The 17,731-nt window shown below is 35.8% G+C and overlaps 1 protein-coding gene across 3 annotated transcripts; it reads right to left on the bottom strand.

The window, feature by feature from the left end:
* Positions 1-142: 142 nt before the first annotated feature.
* On the bottom strand, positions 143-15,711 carry spopla (speckle type BTB/POZ protein like a). 3 transcript variants are annotated; one of them, XM_008403029.3, is made up of 12 exons: positions 15,523-15,711; positions 14,366-14,443; positions 11,168-11,285; positions 9,262-9,383; positions 8,999-9,150; positions 8,757-8,884; positions 6,814-6,991; positions 6,070-6,125; positions 5,139-5,261; positions 2,906-3,048; positions 2,747-2,800; positions 143-1,644 (listed from the first exon to the last, which is right to left on the bottom strand). In XM_008403029.3, exons 3-12 carry the CDS (start codon positions 11,243-11,245, stop codon positions 1,500-1,502), a joined length of 1,179 nt encoding a protein of 392 aa, XP_008401251.1. In that variant the 5' UTR covers positions 11,246-11,285; positions 14,366-14,443; positions 15,523-15,711; the 3' UTR covers positions 143-1,499. The 3 variants fall into 3 exon arrangements, with proteins under 3 accessions (XP_008401251.1, XP_008401259.1, XP_081460675.1); XM_008403037.3 differs by lacking the exon at positions 15,523-15,711 and adding an exon at positions 15,235-15,434; XM_081604549.1 differs by lacking the exon at positions 15,523-15,711 and adding an exon at positions 14,579-14,603.
* Positions 15,712-17,731: the final 2,020 nt, after the last annotated feature.

Genomic DNA, 17,731 nt, shown 5'->3' with positions numbered 1-17,731 from the left:
AACATCCACATCCATTAACAAAACCATAAAAAGAAACAGTGGATGATCATCACTCTTCTTCTATAAGCTGAGATCTGTGGTAAAACAGACTAGCATTCAATTAAGCACAGAAAAAAAAAAGTGATGAAGCAGAGTCACTTCAGACTGCTGGAAAATGTTTTAATGGGTTAATGCAGGCATTCTTGCAGACAACAACTTCATAATTTTTTCCAAAGTTTTCAACGTGACGCTGATTGACGAGTAATATCATCGAAAAATGATTCTACTCTCACTTTACAAAATCCTCCGAAGTGTCTGTCACACCACACTACATACAAGACGGACTGAATAACCATGACAATACCCCCCCTATTGAAACACAGAATAACATCGCCAGTAGAAGTGATGCTCAGCATCCTACAGATATCCAAGCATGTTAGAGGAACCTTTTATTCAATTCATGTACTTCTGCACAGATGTCGAATAATTGCAGAAAATAAGCTGTTAAAAGCAAAACTGGAACTTTTGACACTTTCTTTTGACAATAAAACAACCATGCATTAGTCTCTCCACTTTTAGTTCACCACAATATACTGAGCATATATATTTGAAAGTTGGCAATACTAAAAAGGAACAAATTTTCTTTTCTTTTTTTTTTGTAAGAGTTCACAGATGTATGATCTGGAATATGTAATTTGAATGGGAGACGGAGAACATATTTCCATAAACTTCCAATGTTTTCGTAGATTTGGGCCAAACAGACACTTTTTCATCTTACATGGATTGACACTTGCCTTCAAAATAGCAGATTACTACCCCCCTCCCCCTGACAAATACACAATAGAACACACTTTCTTGTACATTGGTCTTCTAAAGATGGTTCAATTGTCATTTACATAGAAATGGTGCCATCAATATGGGGCATACGCATATTTTCAAAAAGTGTAAAGAACTGACCTTGCACTGAGTGTTCATGCTTTTTAATGTCTAGTCACAAAACGGGCTAAACATTACAAATATATAATATTTCCCATTTAGTTAAACCTTTGTTACGTTCCTATAGAACTCCATATCAAAATGACTATACATGGGAACTAGTGCAACCTGGAGGAGGCCTGGTCTTTGTGACAAGGCAGGCACGGAGTAAAATAGACGAAGTGCTCTTGAGCAGCTCCAGAGCAATGGCAGATATATTAAGGCCATTTTGAAAATTACAGGAAAAAAAAAAAAAATGTAGAAGAGAACTTGGCTTGCTGCCCGCGCTAAACAGAGTTCAGCCGGGGCAGCAAAGCAAGCAACACCGATTGAATCAATTGTTTTCCAATCCACAGATGTCAAACTTCCAAGTGCCAGCCTCCCCCCCTCCCCCAACGTCTCTGGTCAGAAAGCTCCACTCCTCTTTATTCAAGTGTGTTCAGTTTTGGTGGAAATAAAAGAGTGGCACACTCACTAGTCCTTTTCTTTGTAAAAACCTCCATGCTTCACACCCTTCTTTATAGTCCAGGAGCAAAGTCGGGCAGTCAGGACTGTTTTAGGCGCTTCCTCGGTAGACCAAAGGGTGGGCACTGTGCGGAAGCCAGGGCACGGAAGGCTTCGGCTACCAAGTGAGGATGGGACTGGATCATTGACTTCCAGCCTGCGGTCTCCATTATGTCTGTGGCGTGACTGTAAGCACAGGCAAAGTGAAGTTAACACCAAGACGCCATGATCTGCACATTAAAAAGCAATAAACATAAATGAGATTGTAATGCAGGAGAGCGCTGACTCAGCAGCTGCATCTTCATCCAGAAAAGGACCAGAAGTGCTTTTCTTCACAAAGATAAACAGATAATTAATTCTAAGAGACGCATCAAAAAATAAATAAAAACAAAAAAATTTACGGTTTCAGCCTGGCGATCAGTGATTGGTTAGCAAACACACCCTAAATTAATGCTAAAACATCGTCGTGGCAACACTAATCTTTTGTGTGAATGTCGCTATTGAGAGAAGAAAACCTAAAAGGTGTCTACTTTCATTATCACTTAAGTGTTTGGAAATTAAATCAAAGGAAGGTTCTTTTGAAAAAGAAAACATTTGATCAAGCTGTGAAAAGTGTTAAAGGACACTTGAGGCGGATAATGTGAATTCTGAACTAAGTGTGGTAAAACTGCTTTGAGTGTTTTGAGATCCGTGTTTTGAAATGTATTTAGAAAAGCTGGCAGCCTTTTCTAAATTTCAGTTAAGTGCTCTAAATTCTCTTGTGAATCCATCCAGCTGTCATTAATGCTAGCTCCGCTAACTGCTAAGGCTGTTTAAAAGTGCCAAATACACCTTAAATGTCATCTTTACTTCAAGAAAGTTAAATCCTCTTTATAAAGACTGATTTATCGGTCGGTGGGATGTCACCTCGGCACCTCACAGCTTTAAAGGAACCAGCAAAAGAAAAAGAGCCATCAAATTCTGCTCTATCAGGACCCACCACTGCATGCATAAAACAACCAAAATAAAGTCCTTCATTTCAAGGTGTCCTGAAACACTGCACTACATCATCGAACAGAAAAACTTGCTTTCTTTCTTTAAAAAATAAAACAAATATTCCTTTTTGCGGGGTTTATCCAAGTATGAGTCTATTAATAACTTGGATCCAAAGATAAGGGGCTTCAAACTGAAAAGGCAAACAGCGCTCTGTCTGCCTAAGCTAAAACAATGAATTCTAATGCATCTGGTAGGGGGAAGAGATAAGAGCGTGTTATTAATCTTGTGTCACATATATCAGCTAATTACATACTTGCTATTCCAGTTCTTTCCATCTTTACAGCCCAGCTGTCTCAGGACACTGCATCTATGGCAAGGAGATAAAAAGGTAAGCATTCAGGGCTGGTAAACAGAAATGGCAGCAGGAATTTATCACTTTGCCTTTTTTTTTTTTTTTTTTTGCAATACTTGCCTGTTGATAAAATCTATGGCTTGTGCTTTGAGTTGCTCGGCACTGTGCAAGTCAGCCAAGATGAGGGTGTCAGCCACATTCTCCACTGAAAGGCTGTTGCACAAGGCCTCCTCACACATGACCTTTAAACGCTCCAGAGCATACTGGAGTGGGGGCAGAGGGGGGAAACAGGATACAGCCGTGATTGAAAGGTTAGGAAATACATTCAGTTGGTTTAGGGATTTTATTATTTGAGACTGTCCGCAAATCTGTTTTCAGTTAAAATGTGCGTAGTGAACCTATGATCATTACAAAAAAGCTTGATTATACTCCTAATATTAGTAAAGAAAGATGAATCTTTTATTAATGAAATGACTGGTTCTGCCTTTCCATCAGCTGCAGTTGTAAAGGCAAACAAGTCTAAAACCTTTTTATTGTCTCCAGGAACACACCTTTCCATCATATGACAGATACAGCTAAATCACATGTTGCCTGTATGCCGTGTGCTTGCAACCACCGGTTGTATTCTGCCAGTAGGCTCCACATGGTGTTGTTACATGTGTAATGTGTCTCACAAATGTGCCGCATTTCCCCTGCGTTTCCTGTCTGTGTTACAATGAAACTGACAGAGATGAAAGAAGAGGCGCCGACTCCCAGAGCGCTCAAAGAGGTGTGTCCACAAAAACGCAGCGTCATCAAAACTAATCAGGCAGCAACAAATCATTACAATAACATTTAATATGACACAAGAGGTGCCTGTGCTACAAAAACATGTCAATAACATTTAATAATGCAATGCTTTGAGCAGAAGGCAGAAGATAGAAAGAATGCCTCCTGCTTAAAATGATCGGGAGTGTGCAATTTTTAAAAGGGGATAGAACACGTCATGTATTTTGCCTTATTTTCAACAGGAAACATGCTAAATTTCAGAATAAAATCATCTATTTGAACTAATTCAACAGGGGAAGACAACTAAACTTGACTACAGAGTTATCAAGTTGCTTTATTTTCTAACTGTAGAATTAGTTTTTGTTTAAAAACTTAGCATTGCTGTATTAGTTTCTGAGACTAATGTTTTTGCCAACTAGATGCGAGGCAGTGACTTTCAGATGCTGCTACAGGGAGTTAACACAACCCTTCCTCTGTGTACACAGGACAGCAAACAGTTTCAGAAATTGACAACCAGATGCTTTTTTGATTTTACAAATATCACGTTAAATTGAATCTAAGAATTGGCTACAACACAAAAATTACAATTTGATATACTAAAAGGATGACTTTCTTGTCAACTTGCTTTTTGCATGGCCTGCCTCACTTTCTGACAACTCCTGGTGGAATTATAAAAATTCCCAACTGTAGTGGAATAATTTCTAATTGAAAGTTTTAGAAAAATTTGACTTTTAATTTGAAGTTTTTATAACTGAATCATTTCTAAAAATTTAAACTAACTTTTAATAAATTCATCAGTAGTCTAGGAGCTTGGAGTTTTCCTGGCGTGGGCTATGAATAACTTCCCTAGGGCACTTTTTCTTAAAAATCCCCTTTTCTGAATGCTCCTGAACACAACCATGTAAACATTTAACAGGACAAGACTATGCATCATCTTACTGGAGAGCTGGTATGGCAGTCTGAGATGTGAATATTTTCCACATGAAATACTTTTTTATTGTTATATTATGCTGCTATAAAAATATATAAGAATTTATTTTTAGGACCTTCTGCAGGGATGCGAAAACGTGCGATATGCATTCCAGGGTCAAATCCACATTTTGTAGGTGTTGACCCATTGCATTAGAGTAATAATCTCAGCAGTCGCCAGTAAATCCAATGGGATATTCTAACCTATTTTACATTTCTAGTGGAGCATAATTATGCTCAGGACTATATAATGCAAAATGTACTGTTTTATTAATAAAGATTTATTTTAAACTAGCAACTTTGTTTCAAGTAGAATCCTGACATAAAGACGTCTTTAGAATAAGAGGCGAAATGTCGTCCTGTTTCCTTCTACTTAAGTGCTTAGATTTTTTACCCACTTCCTGGGTAACTGAGAAATGACACAAGTGTTCTTTGTGAAAATAAAAATACATCATTCATATATAATTAACGTATGTTTTTCCAAATTATTAACTGATAATCATCTAGAAATTGTGAGGATTGGCCATATTAGGATTCCAATTAAGAAAAAGTTAAAAGGAAGATAATGATCGGATACAAATGGAGCTGACAAAGCCAACCTTCCACAGGTACTTACTTTATCAGCAGCTGCTAGCAAATTGTCTGCCATTTTTTCCAAGTTTGGCGCCTTCCCTGTATAAATGAAGCCCATCATTTCCCTAAAGACATCTGGATCCACATCACTGATGTCAACTCGATTCTGCAGAAGAAACAAAAAGTTTGTTTACTGCACATAAAATTATGTCATGGATTACAGTGCTTTGCAAAACTTTTTACACCCTTGATTTTTTTTTTTACACAATCTGAACAACAAAGGTGATACACATTTTTTAAGTAGTAGAAAAAAAGAAATTGTATTTTTCAAAAAATATTTTAAAAAAACAATGTGTGGTTTTTTTAAGACAGAAGACAGAGGCAGAAAAATACATAAAAGAAAGTGTTCTGATCAGATAAGACCAGACCTAGATGTTTTTGGCTCACATGAAGAGCATTATTAGTGTCAGAAACCTAAACAACATGAGCACAACAAAGAAAAACAAATGGGCCAGTCAAAGTTAAGAGCTAAATTCAAATATAATACATGGAAATACTTTAATTTTTTTTTTTACAGTGAATCCTCATCAAACATGCCTTCTGAAGGCAAGGTTTTATTTAATGTAACAGTCTAAATAGGGCTAGCAACATGCAACATGTGCATGCCTCGCTTTCACTGTCGTTTTTTTCTCCCACAAATAATGCACCGTTTCTTTTGGAGGATCACGTTAAATGTTTTGGGGGCACTTCAGTCCAAACAAACTGAAGTCTGACAGTATAACTAGACAAAACACAAAAAATTCTAAAAAGTGTGAAAAGAGGCACTGTAGAGCAAATACTTAAGCCATGTGGTGGGATTTTGTCCCCAAATGTAACAACACTTCCTGATTGCTAACACGGCTGCAGCATTTTAGCAATCAAGAAGCAGTTTGTGTATTGAGGACACGGGACAAGAAGTAAGTTGGTGCTCTTACCTTTTTACTTTCCTCCATTTCATGTTCGAACATCGCATTAAAGACCGGAGACCTCGCTGTTAAAGTAAACACAGAAATGAATAAATAAACTTTTATGCAAAAAGGATTAGTGCTTCAGTACACGTAAAGGTTTCTCTTTTTACTCCAACAATATCACATGCCTATTTCGCACATCTTTAAACATTTTCACTCATCTTCTCTCCTTTGAACAGATTCGGTTGGTAATACCTCAAGCCGGAGTTTCCTCCTGTACTAACACTCAAATGCTGTTGCTCACTTGTTAGTCACTCTGGATTAAGGCCCGTGTCCAATGAGCAGAGAAAATCTACATTTAACATTCAGAGCGGCAAAAAAAAAAAAAGAAAAAGAACTGCAGTGTAATTCCCATAATAGTCACGTTGTAAGCATTTTTCCTTGAACACTTCAGCAGCCACCATGTCTAATCGAGATAAGCGCAGAGAGCCAGGCTCTCAATCTCCCGGATCCTCCAGTCATCTGGGTCAAGCAGAGCCAAGCAGGAGCGAAGTTGTGGATTAGCAACCACTGCAGAACTGGGCCACAACAAATCAAGTCCAGCGCACAGAGCCTCCTTAGCCTCTCAGGTGCTTATGGCTCTCTATGAGAGGTCATCTACAAGAAGCATTGATGTCTTTTCTTTTTCTTTTTTTTTTTTTAAGTGCCTCTTGTGACGCTGCGCTCCTGAATGTTGCGTGTCAGTTCTGATGGGGGATGAAAATGTCCTACCTGCAAGGATGGATTTGTGGGCTTTGAACTCTTGGCCTCCCACGTAGAGGCTGCAGTCTGTGAAGCGTGAACACTCCCACAGGTTCCCAAGGTCATCAGACAGCTGACATTCTGGTACTTTCAGCATGTTCATGTTAGACTGACCCGAAATGTTGACAGAGTCCTGGACGACACTTACCTGTACATGCATAACAGAAAAAGCAGCAACGTGAAGCATTCGGGTATTTATTTATATTTCAATTACTTCTTTGAAACCACAAAGAAAAAAAAAAGATCAAACTCAGCAATAGATTAAGAAACAGAGCATATTAGAACAAAAAATTAGTCAACTTCTTACAAGGCTGTACAAACGTACTTATGTGTAAGCACTTATTCACATTTTCTACATTTACAACCACAAACTCTTTGTATTTCTTTGTATTTTATATAATAATCCAACACAAAGTTATGCATGCTTGTCAAGTGGAAGAAATAAGATACATGGTTTTCAAAACTTCTTACCAATAAAAATCTATACTATTTAACCTTGATGATACAGTTTGTTGTAAAACAATATGAATACGTTTTCATTTAAACCACAAGAATTAAACTGCAATTCTCATGGGCCAGTGCTCTGCACTTCTTAGATGTACCTTTGCTTAAAACACATCAGATTTAAATAATCAATCGTTGATAGGACTCTAAAATATTTAGCCACATGTTGAGAAGGCAGCTGAGCCATTTCATCCAGGCGTGTTGGACTAGACGCGTCTAAATGTTATTCTTCTTTGTTTCTGTGGAGGAAGCAGATCCCCACACAGCGTTGTGCCGTCACCATGATGTGTAACCGTGGCAACACGGCTCAGGGTAAATATGTAGCATTTTGAATATAAGCCAAAAAGTTAGATTTTGGTCTCATCTGATCAAAGGATGTTCTCCCACTATGTACTTATTTAGGATCCACATCTAGCTGCAGCTATGGTGCCTTTATGCTTACAGTGGTCCAGACATCACTTCATTACATCACTAAAACAATTTTTAGAAATTAAAAACAAAAACAAAAAAAACAACAACATTGAAGACAATATGGCACAATACGTGTGATTTTAGGTCAAACACATAATTAGCTAACGTAATATAGTATGTGTGTATTTTTGATAATACAGGTATTGTGCCAAGCAGGATTTTATCTCGGAGTCAAAGAGGCTGAGTAATAAAAAGCATGCCGCACCTTTTAGGTTTTATTCCACACACACTGTAGTGGTCTATCAGTTGAAAAGATATTCCAGTTTGTGGTTGTAAGATGACAAAAAGTGAAAAGGTTTGAGACGCAGGGATACCTTTGCAAAGCAGTGTACATATAATTTATGACAAGTCTTACTCTCTTTATAGAAAGTTGCGTTTTTTCACCTATCATGGCAGCATTAAAGCAGCTGCACTGACATCCAAGTGCCCTGACACCTCATTTAGCTTGTCCCTCGAAAGAACATTTTCCAACATACTCACTCTTCTTGACATTCTGAATTTAATTATTTTGAAAACAAGCATCAATTTAAATGTAAGATGTGAGAAACATTTAGCTCTGTAGAAGTAAAATGTCATTCAATGCAAATTTAAACTGCGAGCCATAATTCAGCATCTCTCAGAAGTAAACCAGCCATGACATAATTCTGCTACTCTTTCCATTAAAAAGGCGAGGCACTGGATGGAAAAATCAACACACACTTTTTTTTTATGTCTTCACAACACTCTGAAGAAATTCAACCAGAAAAAAAAAAAAAAAACAAGAGCAAATCCGCTTAATTATTTGTAAAGATAAAACAGAACAAGAAAATAATTCAATCACATTTAGTAATTATTGACATGCGGCTTTGTTTTAAAGCCACATGGATTTAAAGTCGCAACAGCAAAACAACTTAATATAACATTTATAAAAAATAATAAAAAAATAGAATCACATTTACCTCACAGAAAAGTGTGAGCTTGTCATCAGGTAAGAGACCATTAGCTTCATCAAGGAGGAAATCTCTCCTTATAAATTTTTTGAAGCCCCAGTCTTTGCCTTGGACAAACCTATACGCTCTTTGGCTCTCTATAAATAGAAACATAATGTCAAGTTTTACAACATTCTTCAAACCTGCAGCTTAATAAATAACAAAAATAAATGTAAAGTTTGTATGAAAATATCTGTAACATTCCTACTCACCCATTGCTTTTGTTTCCTCTCTTTTAGCATTCAACAAAGAAAACTTAAACTTTGCTCTGACTTCACTTTTTGGACAACTAACAAGAAGTAAATACAGTGATAGATAATCTTTGCTTTCATCATCAAGTCCCTTTGGATTAACTCTCAGACACCTGGCACACAATAAAATAATGAAGATTAGCATGAATATATGTGTGCAATAGCCTTTTTATGGCCACAGAAACCTTAGACTGAAATTTAGAGTAAAATACTTTGATACTAACCATTTCATTTTGTCATTAGGGCCAGAAGAGAAGGTTGAACTCTTCAACACCTCTCCCATTTCTTCTCTGCAAAAACTAAAGTTGTTTATGGTCCACATGTAGGAAAACTTCACTACTTTGACCTGAAAACCAATAAAAAAAATCAAACAGATTAGGTTTTTTAATTATTTAAAAATTACTTAATTTTAGCAAATATTATGGATTGGAAGGTAATCAATTCAAACAATTACTTTATTTTACTGACAGATCCAGTTTCAATACAAAAATGTATTGTCCAATCAATCCAAAACAGACTCAAAGTCAATAACACAAACTCCAATTCGGTCCCAGTTATAAAGAAGTTTATGTCAAATGACAAACAGCGTTTTTACAGCAACCCTTCCCGTTTCTAGATAACTATGTGTTTCTATACACTGACATAGTTGTGTAATCTTTTATTACAGATTCTGTCAAATGCAAACATGAGTGTAGTTTAAGGTTGAAAATATAGAGTTGAGATGATAGATGTTAAAGACTGAAACAATAGAAATTTAGAAATTTACTAACACTTGAAATAATCCTCACATTAAAGCCCATACCACATCCTTACAAACTGCAGCAATGTTATCACCACTCAGGCTTTAATACAAGTTTCAAGTCCATGCTTAGTACCGGTTCTTTCCATTTTCACAGGTAAAACACAGGACACACACCTGCGAGCCAGTATGACAGAAACAACAACTCTACTTGAACAACGAGCGATTGATCTAAGGGCCTAACTGTGACTAGCTTGTTTATGAAAACTAAAGTCATTACATATTCATTCAAAGGAAAACTATAAAAGCAGAGCTGAAACACTGATCTGAACCTCAATCAAATGTTTAATAACATATGCTTCCACGCTACCGTCTGATAACATCATGAGTCACATCGTTCATACCGGACACTGCGCTGTATTACAAAATAACAACCATTTCCAGCTACATTTATTAACAGCATTTACAGCCACCTTTACATACCTTTACCAATCATTTTAATGTGGTAAGTTTTTTTGACACTTCATATAGCAGACCTTTTGAGTTAAATTTGTACCATTTAGAAATGCTGGTAACAGGGTTGAAATGCAAGACAGCACTGGTAAGTCACTTTTTTTTTTTATCATAAAATAGTGTTTTTAAATTTGAAGGAGACGTCAATGGGTACTGGTCATTCTGCCCCTTTTGTTGCTTTATGATGCTTTTGATACAAAACAGAGCCATCTGCCTCCAGACGCTTCGTACTGACAAAACTTTGTGTGCTCTCTTTAACAACTGATGATTACCAGTAATTTATTAAATTACATTTAAGGATTATAAGAAATATGTTCATATTACTCCATAAAATAGTACTTGCATGCTCAAAACTATTATAGTTTGACCAGTGGCATTAATCTGTCAAACGTCATTAATCAGTCGACCCCAAATGTACATGGACACAGAACTGTTTCTTTAATTTTAATAGGCTTAAATTGAATTGAAAAAGAGTATTCTGTAGTGGCTTTCCAATTAAAACAAAAAACAAAACAACAACAACAAAAAAAACAATTATAGTAATTTCCCAAGTCAATTAAAAACGTGGAATAGAGCCAGAACTGGAAGCATGTGGGCATTTTACAGAACTTGGGATAAGATGCCTTTTTAAAATTTAATTTAGTATGTTGGTTTGTCCTCTACCTTCTGCAATATAACAAAATGAATTTTATACAATTTCTGATAAACTTAAGATAAATATCCATATAGCATTCAGGGTGTCCTATAATATGAGCTAATTCCATGCCAACAATACAAGCTGCCCTATTAAACCTACATGTATGCATTTCAAACTAAATCATTTCTCATCAATATGATGCCCAAAAGAGATAATTTAGTAAATGAATTTATTTCTGTACCTGTGTGTAACACCAGCTCTCTGCCACAGGTCCACTTGACATCTCCCCAGGAGGAGGAGGGGTGGGAACCCGTGACATCACTGGCTCGGATGCACCACTCACTGACGTCCTTAAAGCTCTGACAGTTTCAAGAGAAAAGAAAACACAGTGTTATATTTTGATTGTTGAAAGACAAAATACTGCCTCCATTTCTACCTTCATTGCTATGTCAAAAAATATCTTTGGAGTCGGAAACAATTCATTTCACAATTCAACACTCGACAGACATGTTTCAGATTCTAGCATCTCTTGATAACTGAAATATTGTCCTTTATTTACTGTACAGACTTATAATATGTAGTGTGACAATGGCACCATGACAATGTTTTTATTGCTCCGGTGTTTATCAAAAGTGAATGAATTAATTTAGTTATAGTCAATTCATTAAAATCAATTATTTTCCTGTATTACTTGAATTAGTTACTGCAAAACCCCAATGGAAAGGACCATATAAATAAAATACCTTGAACTGTACAATATTTTTTTATATTGTAAATTTACCCTGATGTTTTTTTATTTCCTTATTTTTTCTTTTACATGAATGTTTCCATTAGTTTTCACCTTACTGCTGGCACATCAGAATTTGCACACTGAGACCTAAAAAGACATTCCTACTCTACTCTACAACAAATTGCTGCAATGATATCAATCGTATTTTATAATGAATCCAAATGTCTAAATTATAGTAAATCAAACACATAGTAATTCTGTTTTTGTCATTTATAGACACTAAGTTAAAGTGTTGTTTAGTTATTATCAGTCTATCTCAAGTTCCTTGATGGAAACATTGTTTATGGCAACTTTTGATTTTCTGGTTAAATTTAGCAACAAACCCATTTAAACTAATTTTAAAAAGTTAAACACACAGAAAAGCCTTTTTCATACAAATATTTCTGAATCATTACAATAATCTTCCTAAAAGTGTAACAAAATGAATCAAATCACAATCACAGCTAACTTACACTATGACTGGCCTGCTGCCCAAAGTTAAACATGCAGAGTGCAAGATAATTTTGGTATTTATCATCAAATACCACATTTTTGACAAGACAGCCAGTTTTGGAAGATTTTAAACAACATTAATTGGAATTTATCACAATAAATCAAAAGTCTTGTAAGACGGGTTTTGTGATAGCAATATGGTGAATGCCCATCTCTTTATCAGGTTTTTAACGTGAGGAAAATCAGTTTAGTAGTAAATAAATATTAGAAAGGTCACGGCTAAACAAGCACATTGAAACGGACCCTGCAGAGAGCATCGACGATATAATGATTTTACTGTGTTCATTAAAAACACTACAAGCTAACAACAAATACTTTTTGCAGGAAATGAGTTTCTGTAAAGTCCGCCTGAACTTTAAAAACAGTGTTACTCAAATACTTACATACTCTTTGTGTACATATTATTCAGGTGGAAATATTTACAGAAACTTGCTAACATTTTGCACACAATGAAAGAATGACGTACATACTGTCATAATCATAATTGAATTAAAATTAATTTGAGGAAAACCTTTGGACATGCCACCTACACGTTCAACAAATGAGGTGAAAAGATTTTTTTTAAAGATAACACTGGTACTTCAGCAGACCAGAAACATTTGAACAGATATTTTACAGACTTCAAAGATTTTGCAGGCCAGGACAGTTTTTGATGAAAGTATCGTGCAAAGATAAAGGCAAAATCTGGCAGTCACACTAGTGAAAATGTACTGCTGCTAAATCGTTCAATGCACAACAATGTTTCATAATTTGACAGTCCACAGAAAATTACCAAAATTTTACGGGGTCATGTTATACGTTCTAATCTGATCAAGAATGTTTAGAAAAACACTATGAACTAAAAAAGCTTATACTACTAACTAACACTAAACAAGATAACTAAAAACAAAACAAAAAAGGGTTCCAACATCAGGACATCAATGACCATGAAGAAACAAGAAATTAGCCTCTGTTCTCTGTGTGAACTGCTGCTGCTCTAATTAAGATTTAACATCTATTTCCACAGCAAAACTGAAACTGAAATTTCCACTTAGTTCATCTTAAATATGCCACACCCAACTCTTCAAATTACCTCCAAAATCACATGAATTTTAAGCCCCATATCACTGATACGAGTTTCTGAAACATCTGACTGTAAATGTTTTACTAATAACAGCCATTTATGTTTGCTTGCTGTGATAACTTATTGACTATACAGTCTAACGTGTGTCTACGTCATAAAAGTCATTGTCAAGTCACTGCTAATAAGGTACAGCAAGGCTTTAAAAATTAACAGCTTCAAAACTGCAAATTGTACACCATGCAATTTGTATATCAAAGTCACTTTAATGAGACGTGACCTGGAGAGAAAGTCCTGGAGTTTTCTGCAGCTCTACCTAGCAAAAAGTATATCGGACATAACCCTCCCTCATCTGCTACCGTGTGCTGCTAATCCGCTAACTTAAAGAATGGTACTTCACATTTCCCATGCTTACAACAAGCTACCAGAGCAGAAAGCTCAGCTAACTATTCAGCAAACTTAAATCACATTTTATGCTCGCCAAGTACTTTGGAAATATTAAGAAATTGAGCAAATCGTCATTCTGTTTCTTTGCTTCAGTGTATGTATCAAAATATTTTTTTATAAATGATCCCTTATATATATTACAGATCAATATTTTTCATTATTTTTGCGCAACTCCAAATATTTGTCGCTTTTGTGTTTTAAATGTAAATAATTTATTCATGTTGCACATTTCTGTGTTAGGGATTATGTGAAACATTGTGGTATTTTTACTCAAACTTATAATGTGGAAATCTCAGCATGATACCTTTATGCCAAGTGTTTAACTTGAGCAGCTCCTTTAGTAATTATAAATTTCACATTTAAGTTTACATTTCCTGATTATGCATTTTTTTTAAATACAAGAAAATATGCAATACCAAGCAAAGCAGAACACTTTGATGATGTACAAAACACTAACATGTTTTGCATGTTCATTTGAAATAGGATTTGCCAAACACTAATGAGATCTCATACTCAGAATACATGTATTAGCATGCATAGGCTTGCTACTCAAAATCTGTTTTGAGTATGTTGCAGTACCTGTACCCCAAAAGCACCTACAAAATCTGAGTCATGCAACATGAGGAATGAATGAAAAATGTTTGCATCACCTTTTGAATTCTTGAAAGATGTAAAATATGGAGTTTTTCCCTCTATGTATTTATAGAGTCCTTCATTGTCCCATCTTCCTGTAAGAAACAAAACAAATATAGATTAGGGCAAGCAAACGATCAAAAATAATGCTGTATAAAAAACTAGACTGTCAACAAATCATAGCAATATCTACGAAAAAAAGCCATGAACAAAACGAACTAAAAACTTACACCATTAAAATGTATACCCCTCCATTAAGTTGAACGTTAAGTTCAGAATTACTGCTACAATATTAAATATGGACGTTTGCTCACGTCAGGAAAATCTGTTCCACACTACGAGTTATAGAGAACTGAAATAAACTGGAATATTTCATCTCATGGTAAACATAGTTTTGAAAAAGAAAAACGCTCTAGTGAAATCAATTTGCTGAACTCAAGAATTCAGTTTGGCTAACACGTTAGCTAGAGTTTTGCAATAACGCCAAAACTGCAACAGAGGATGCAAAGCGGACAAACATTTTTCTAGCATCGTTGCATTATCTTCAACTGCTGTTACTAAAGTTGCGGAACAAAGCTCACAATTCTCGATATTCAGGATGTAAAAACGAGTGCGACAAAAGATGAAAAGAGAACTGTTAGCGAACACGGGTTTCAGTTAGAACAGTCATTTCCGATCGTCATCTACATGGCTTCACTGTTCAGTTATTACACATTTAACCCTGCTTAAGAGTTGTTCAAAAACGATATTCAGAACTAGACGGAGAGAAAACATGATGTACTAAACGGTACATATTTGGCTAACCCAAGCTAATGTTTCCACTAGCAAGATTAACTTCACTTTAGCCTTCACAGTGCAAATGTAGCGAATTTATCTGCTCACGAACCATCTGTAAGCTTCACTTTGCTATGTTACTCCTCGCTTGTAACACAATCAAATCAGGGATGCGTCAAGTTAAGTCAGGAAGATGATGTTTGGACTCCGCAGTAGCCGGTGAAAACAAAGGCCCTACACTGATCCCAATGACAGGATGCTAACCAGAAGCTAATGTAAATCCTCACGCTCTGTTACTGGAAGTAAAAACAACATCGGCTAACTAGCAGCTAGCGAACGGCTAATCCTTCTCCCTCCTGTCTGCTTACAAAAAGTTTAAAAAGACGTCGTAATGACGTACCTTTTAATTTTATACTCCCATATATATCGAATAAAACATATAGCTTTGTGTTTTAATCGCTCCTTCCACCGTGCGGCACTTTGGACTCTTTTTCATTCAGTCTCTTCACAAGGTTTTCTTTGTCCAATTTATCTGTGCTAGCTTACAGTTGTCTAGCTGGCTTGTAGCTTCTCGGGCTAGAAAATATAGGACATTGCGCATGCGCGAAGTTTAGGTAACGTTCACAGACTGGATTCCTCTAATGTGGATACATAAAAGCGGCTCTTTTATTATTCAGATCAGAACATTTAGTTCAATAATTTAGTGTAGCTTCTAGCTTTTAAAATTAAACAAAGTCTTGATATTTGTCCAGAAGATACATGTACACACATGTGAATAGGGTAACTATTAAATTAAATAAAAATAAGTAAATGAAATACCCCTTTATTCAACACAATATGACCATTTGAGCATCATAATTGGATCATAGCAGATTATCAGAGAAATATAAGAGTTTTTTTTTTTTTTTTTTTTTAAACACGTTTGATTCTTAGATGAAAAAAAGTGATTTCCACTTTTGGTAGGACCTATTACTAACATTTTGGAGCTGGACACCACACCACACCACACGACCCATTTAGCAGTCTGAAGTCAGAACCTCTGCCAAAGCAGGATCAAAACTTTGTGTGGCAAGTGGTCAGGGTGTTATGCCTGATTTTTGTAAAGAATGTGTGCTTTGAATACATTCAAATCAAAAGCTTGGGCTATTTCCAGCACTAACAAAAAAAATCCGTAGGCAATATTAATTTTAAATCACAATATGACATTTTATGAACAAAAAAAGAATAATCAAAAATATTTAAAAGAATGTTTTAATTTAAAAAAGGACATGCCTGTAACAGATATTTTCGTATTCAACACTTTGAGGAAGAAAGTCAACAATGAATGTGTACTTCCTAACAAATATACATGAAAGTACTGTTTTTCAAACAAAGAAATATTACAGGTTGAAACCAAGGGAATTTGCCTTATATGCATAAGGCATATCTATGAAAAGATTCCAAACTGATTTACAGGAAATTACTAATTTATTTACATCAAAACGTACATTTCACCACACTTCAGCAAAAAAGCCATACTATGTGGTTTTGCTGACTAAAATCCATTTAGCTACCGCTATCACTTGCTGAAAACATCCCCTCCCCCACCGACTGAAAATAAGTTGGTGGTTTGTGCCTTGCAACTAGATACTGTTACTATAACTGAGGAGTAGATCTTTCAAAATTAAATTCTTGTCTTGCCTATTTTCATCACACAATCTCTGCATTCAAAGCATGTTGCATTTATTCCTGTTTTTGACTTAATATGTCTCCAAAAAATGCATTGCAGACAATTGTAAAATCAAACAAACAATTCATTATTGGTTTTTAATTATTGAAAAAGCAGGGTTAGCTGATTTAATTCCAAAAATTAGGAAGAGCAAAAACAACTAAGTGACATTCTGTAGCTCTTTTTGTGTGGACATAGATCACACAAGTTTTACTCCTAAATCCTAATTTAGATCTTTATATTGCAGTTTTTTGCAGTTTATTTATGATTTTTTTGAAATGACCAAATATCAGTGGTCTTGTACGCCTTTTTTTAGTCTTAAAGTGTGAATATCAATCTCAAGTAATCCCGAGGGACAACCACAAAACGGACATACAAATATTTTATGGTCAGAACACATAGTGTACAAGCCACAAAACTAACAAAATGTCAAGTAAAGCTGATGCATCATTCTGCAGGACTATTTTTAGCAGCCGTGAATTGGAAACTGCTGGAGCACCAGTGTCACTTTACAAACTAAAGTGAGTTTAATATCATCTTAGGCTGAAAGGGTTGCCAAGCAAAAGAGAAGCTCTTCCTCTGAAATCAACAATGTCAAGCTTGACTGAAATTCGCAGCTACTCACACGGACAACCCAGATGTTTTCTGAAAAAAGGTCAGATTGGACAAAAGTGGATCTGGGACGTTAAGAGTTGAAGTCCCATATGATTCTGGGTGGTTGAGGCGAACTGCAGGGAGTCCAGCAGGGGGTCTGGGATGTCCCTCAGATGCTCCAACACCATTCTCACAAAAGATTTCATGATCACAGACACCAGAACAGGCTTGTAATTATCTAACCGGTGATGGTGCATTTGTTGGAGACCAGGATAATGGTGAAGCAGAGGGGAACCTCACTTGACTC

Source organism: Poecilia reticulata, chromosome 2 (genome assembly GCF_904066995.2).
Source record: "Poecilia reticulata chromosome 2, P_reticulata-male-v2, whole genome shotgun sequence".
Taxonomy (NCBI): Eukaryota; Metazoa; Chordata; class Actinopteri; order Cyprinodontiformes; family Poeciliidae; genus Poecilia; species Poecilia reticulata.
Note: the sequence above shows the minus strand (reverse complement) of the source record. Positions and strands in the feature narration are given on the sequence as shown.

Coding starts and splice junctions, on each gene's coding strand:
- spopla (XM_008403029.3), bottom strand. CDS start 11,245: ATGTCACGGGTTCCCACCCCTCCTCCTCCTGGGGAGATGTCAAGTGGA. Junction 5,262..6,069: donor AAATGGAGGAAAGTAAAAAG/GTAAGAGCACCA, acceptor TTTCTTCTGCAG/AATCGAGTTGACATCAGTGA. Junction 3,049..5,138: donor TGCTAGCAGCTGCTGATAAA/GTAAGTACCTGT, acceptor CCCCCACTCCAG/TATGCTCTGGAGCGTTTAAA.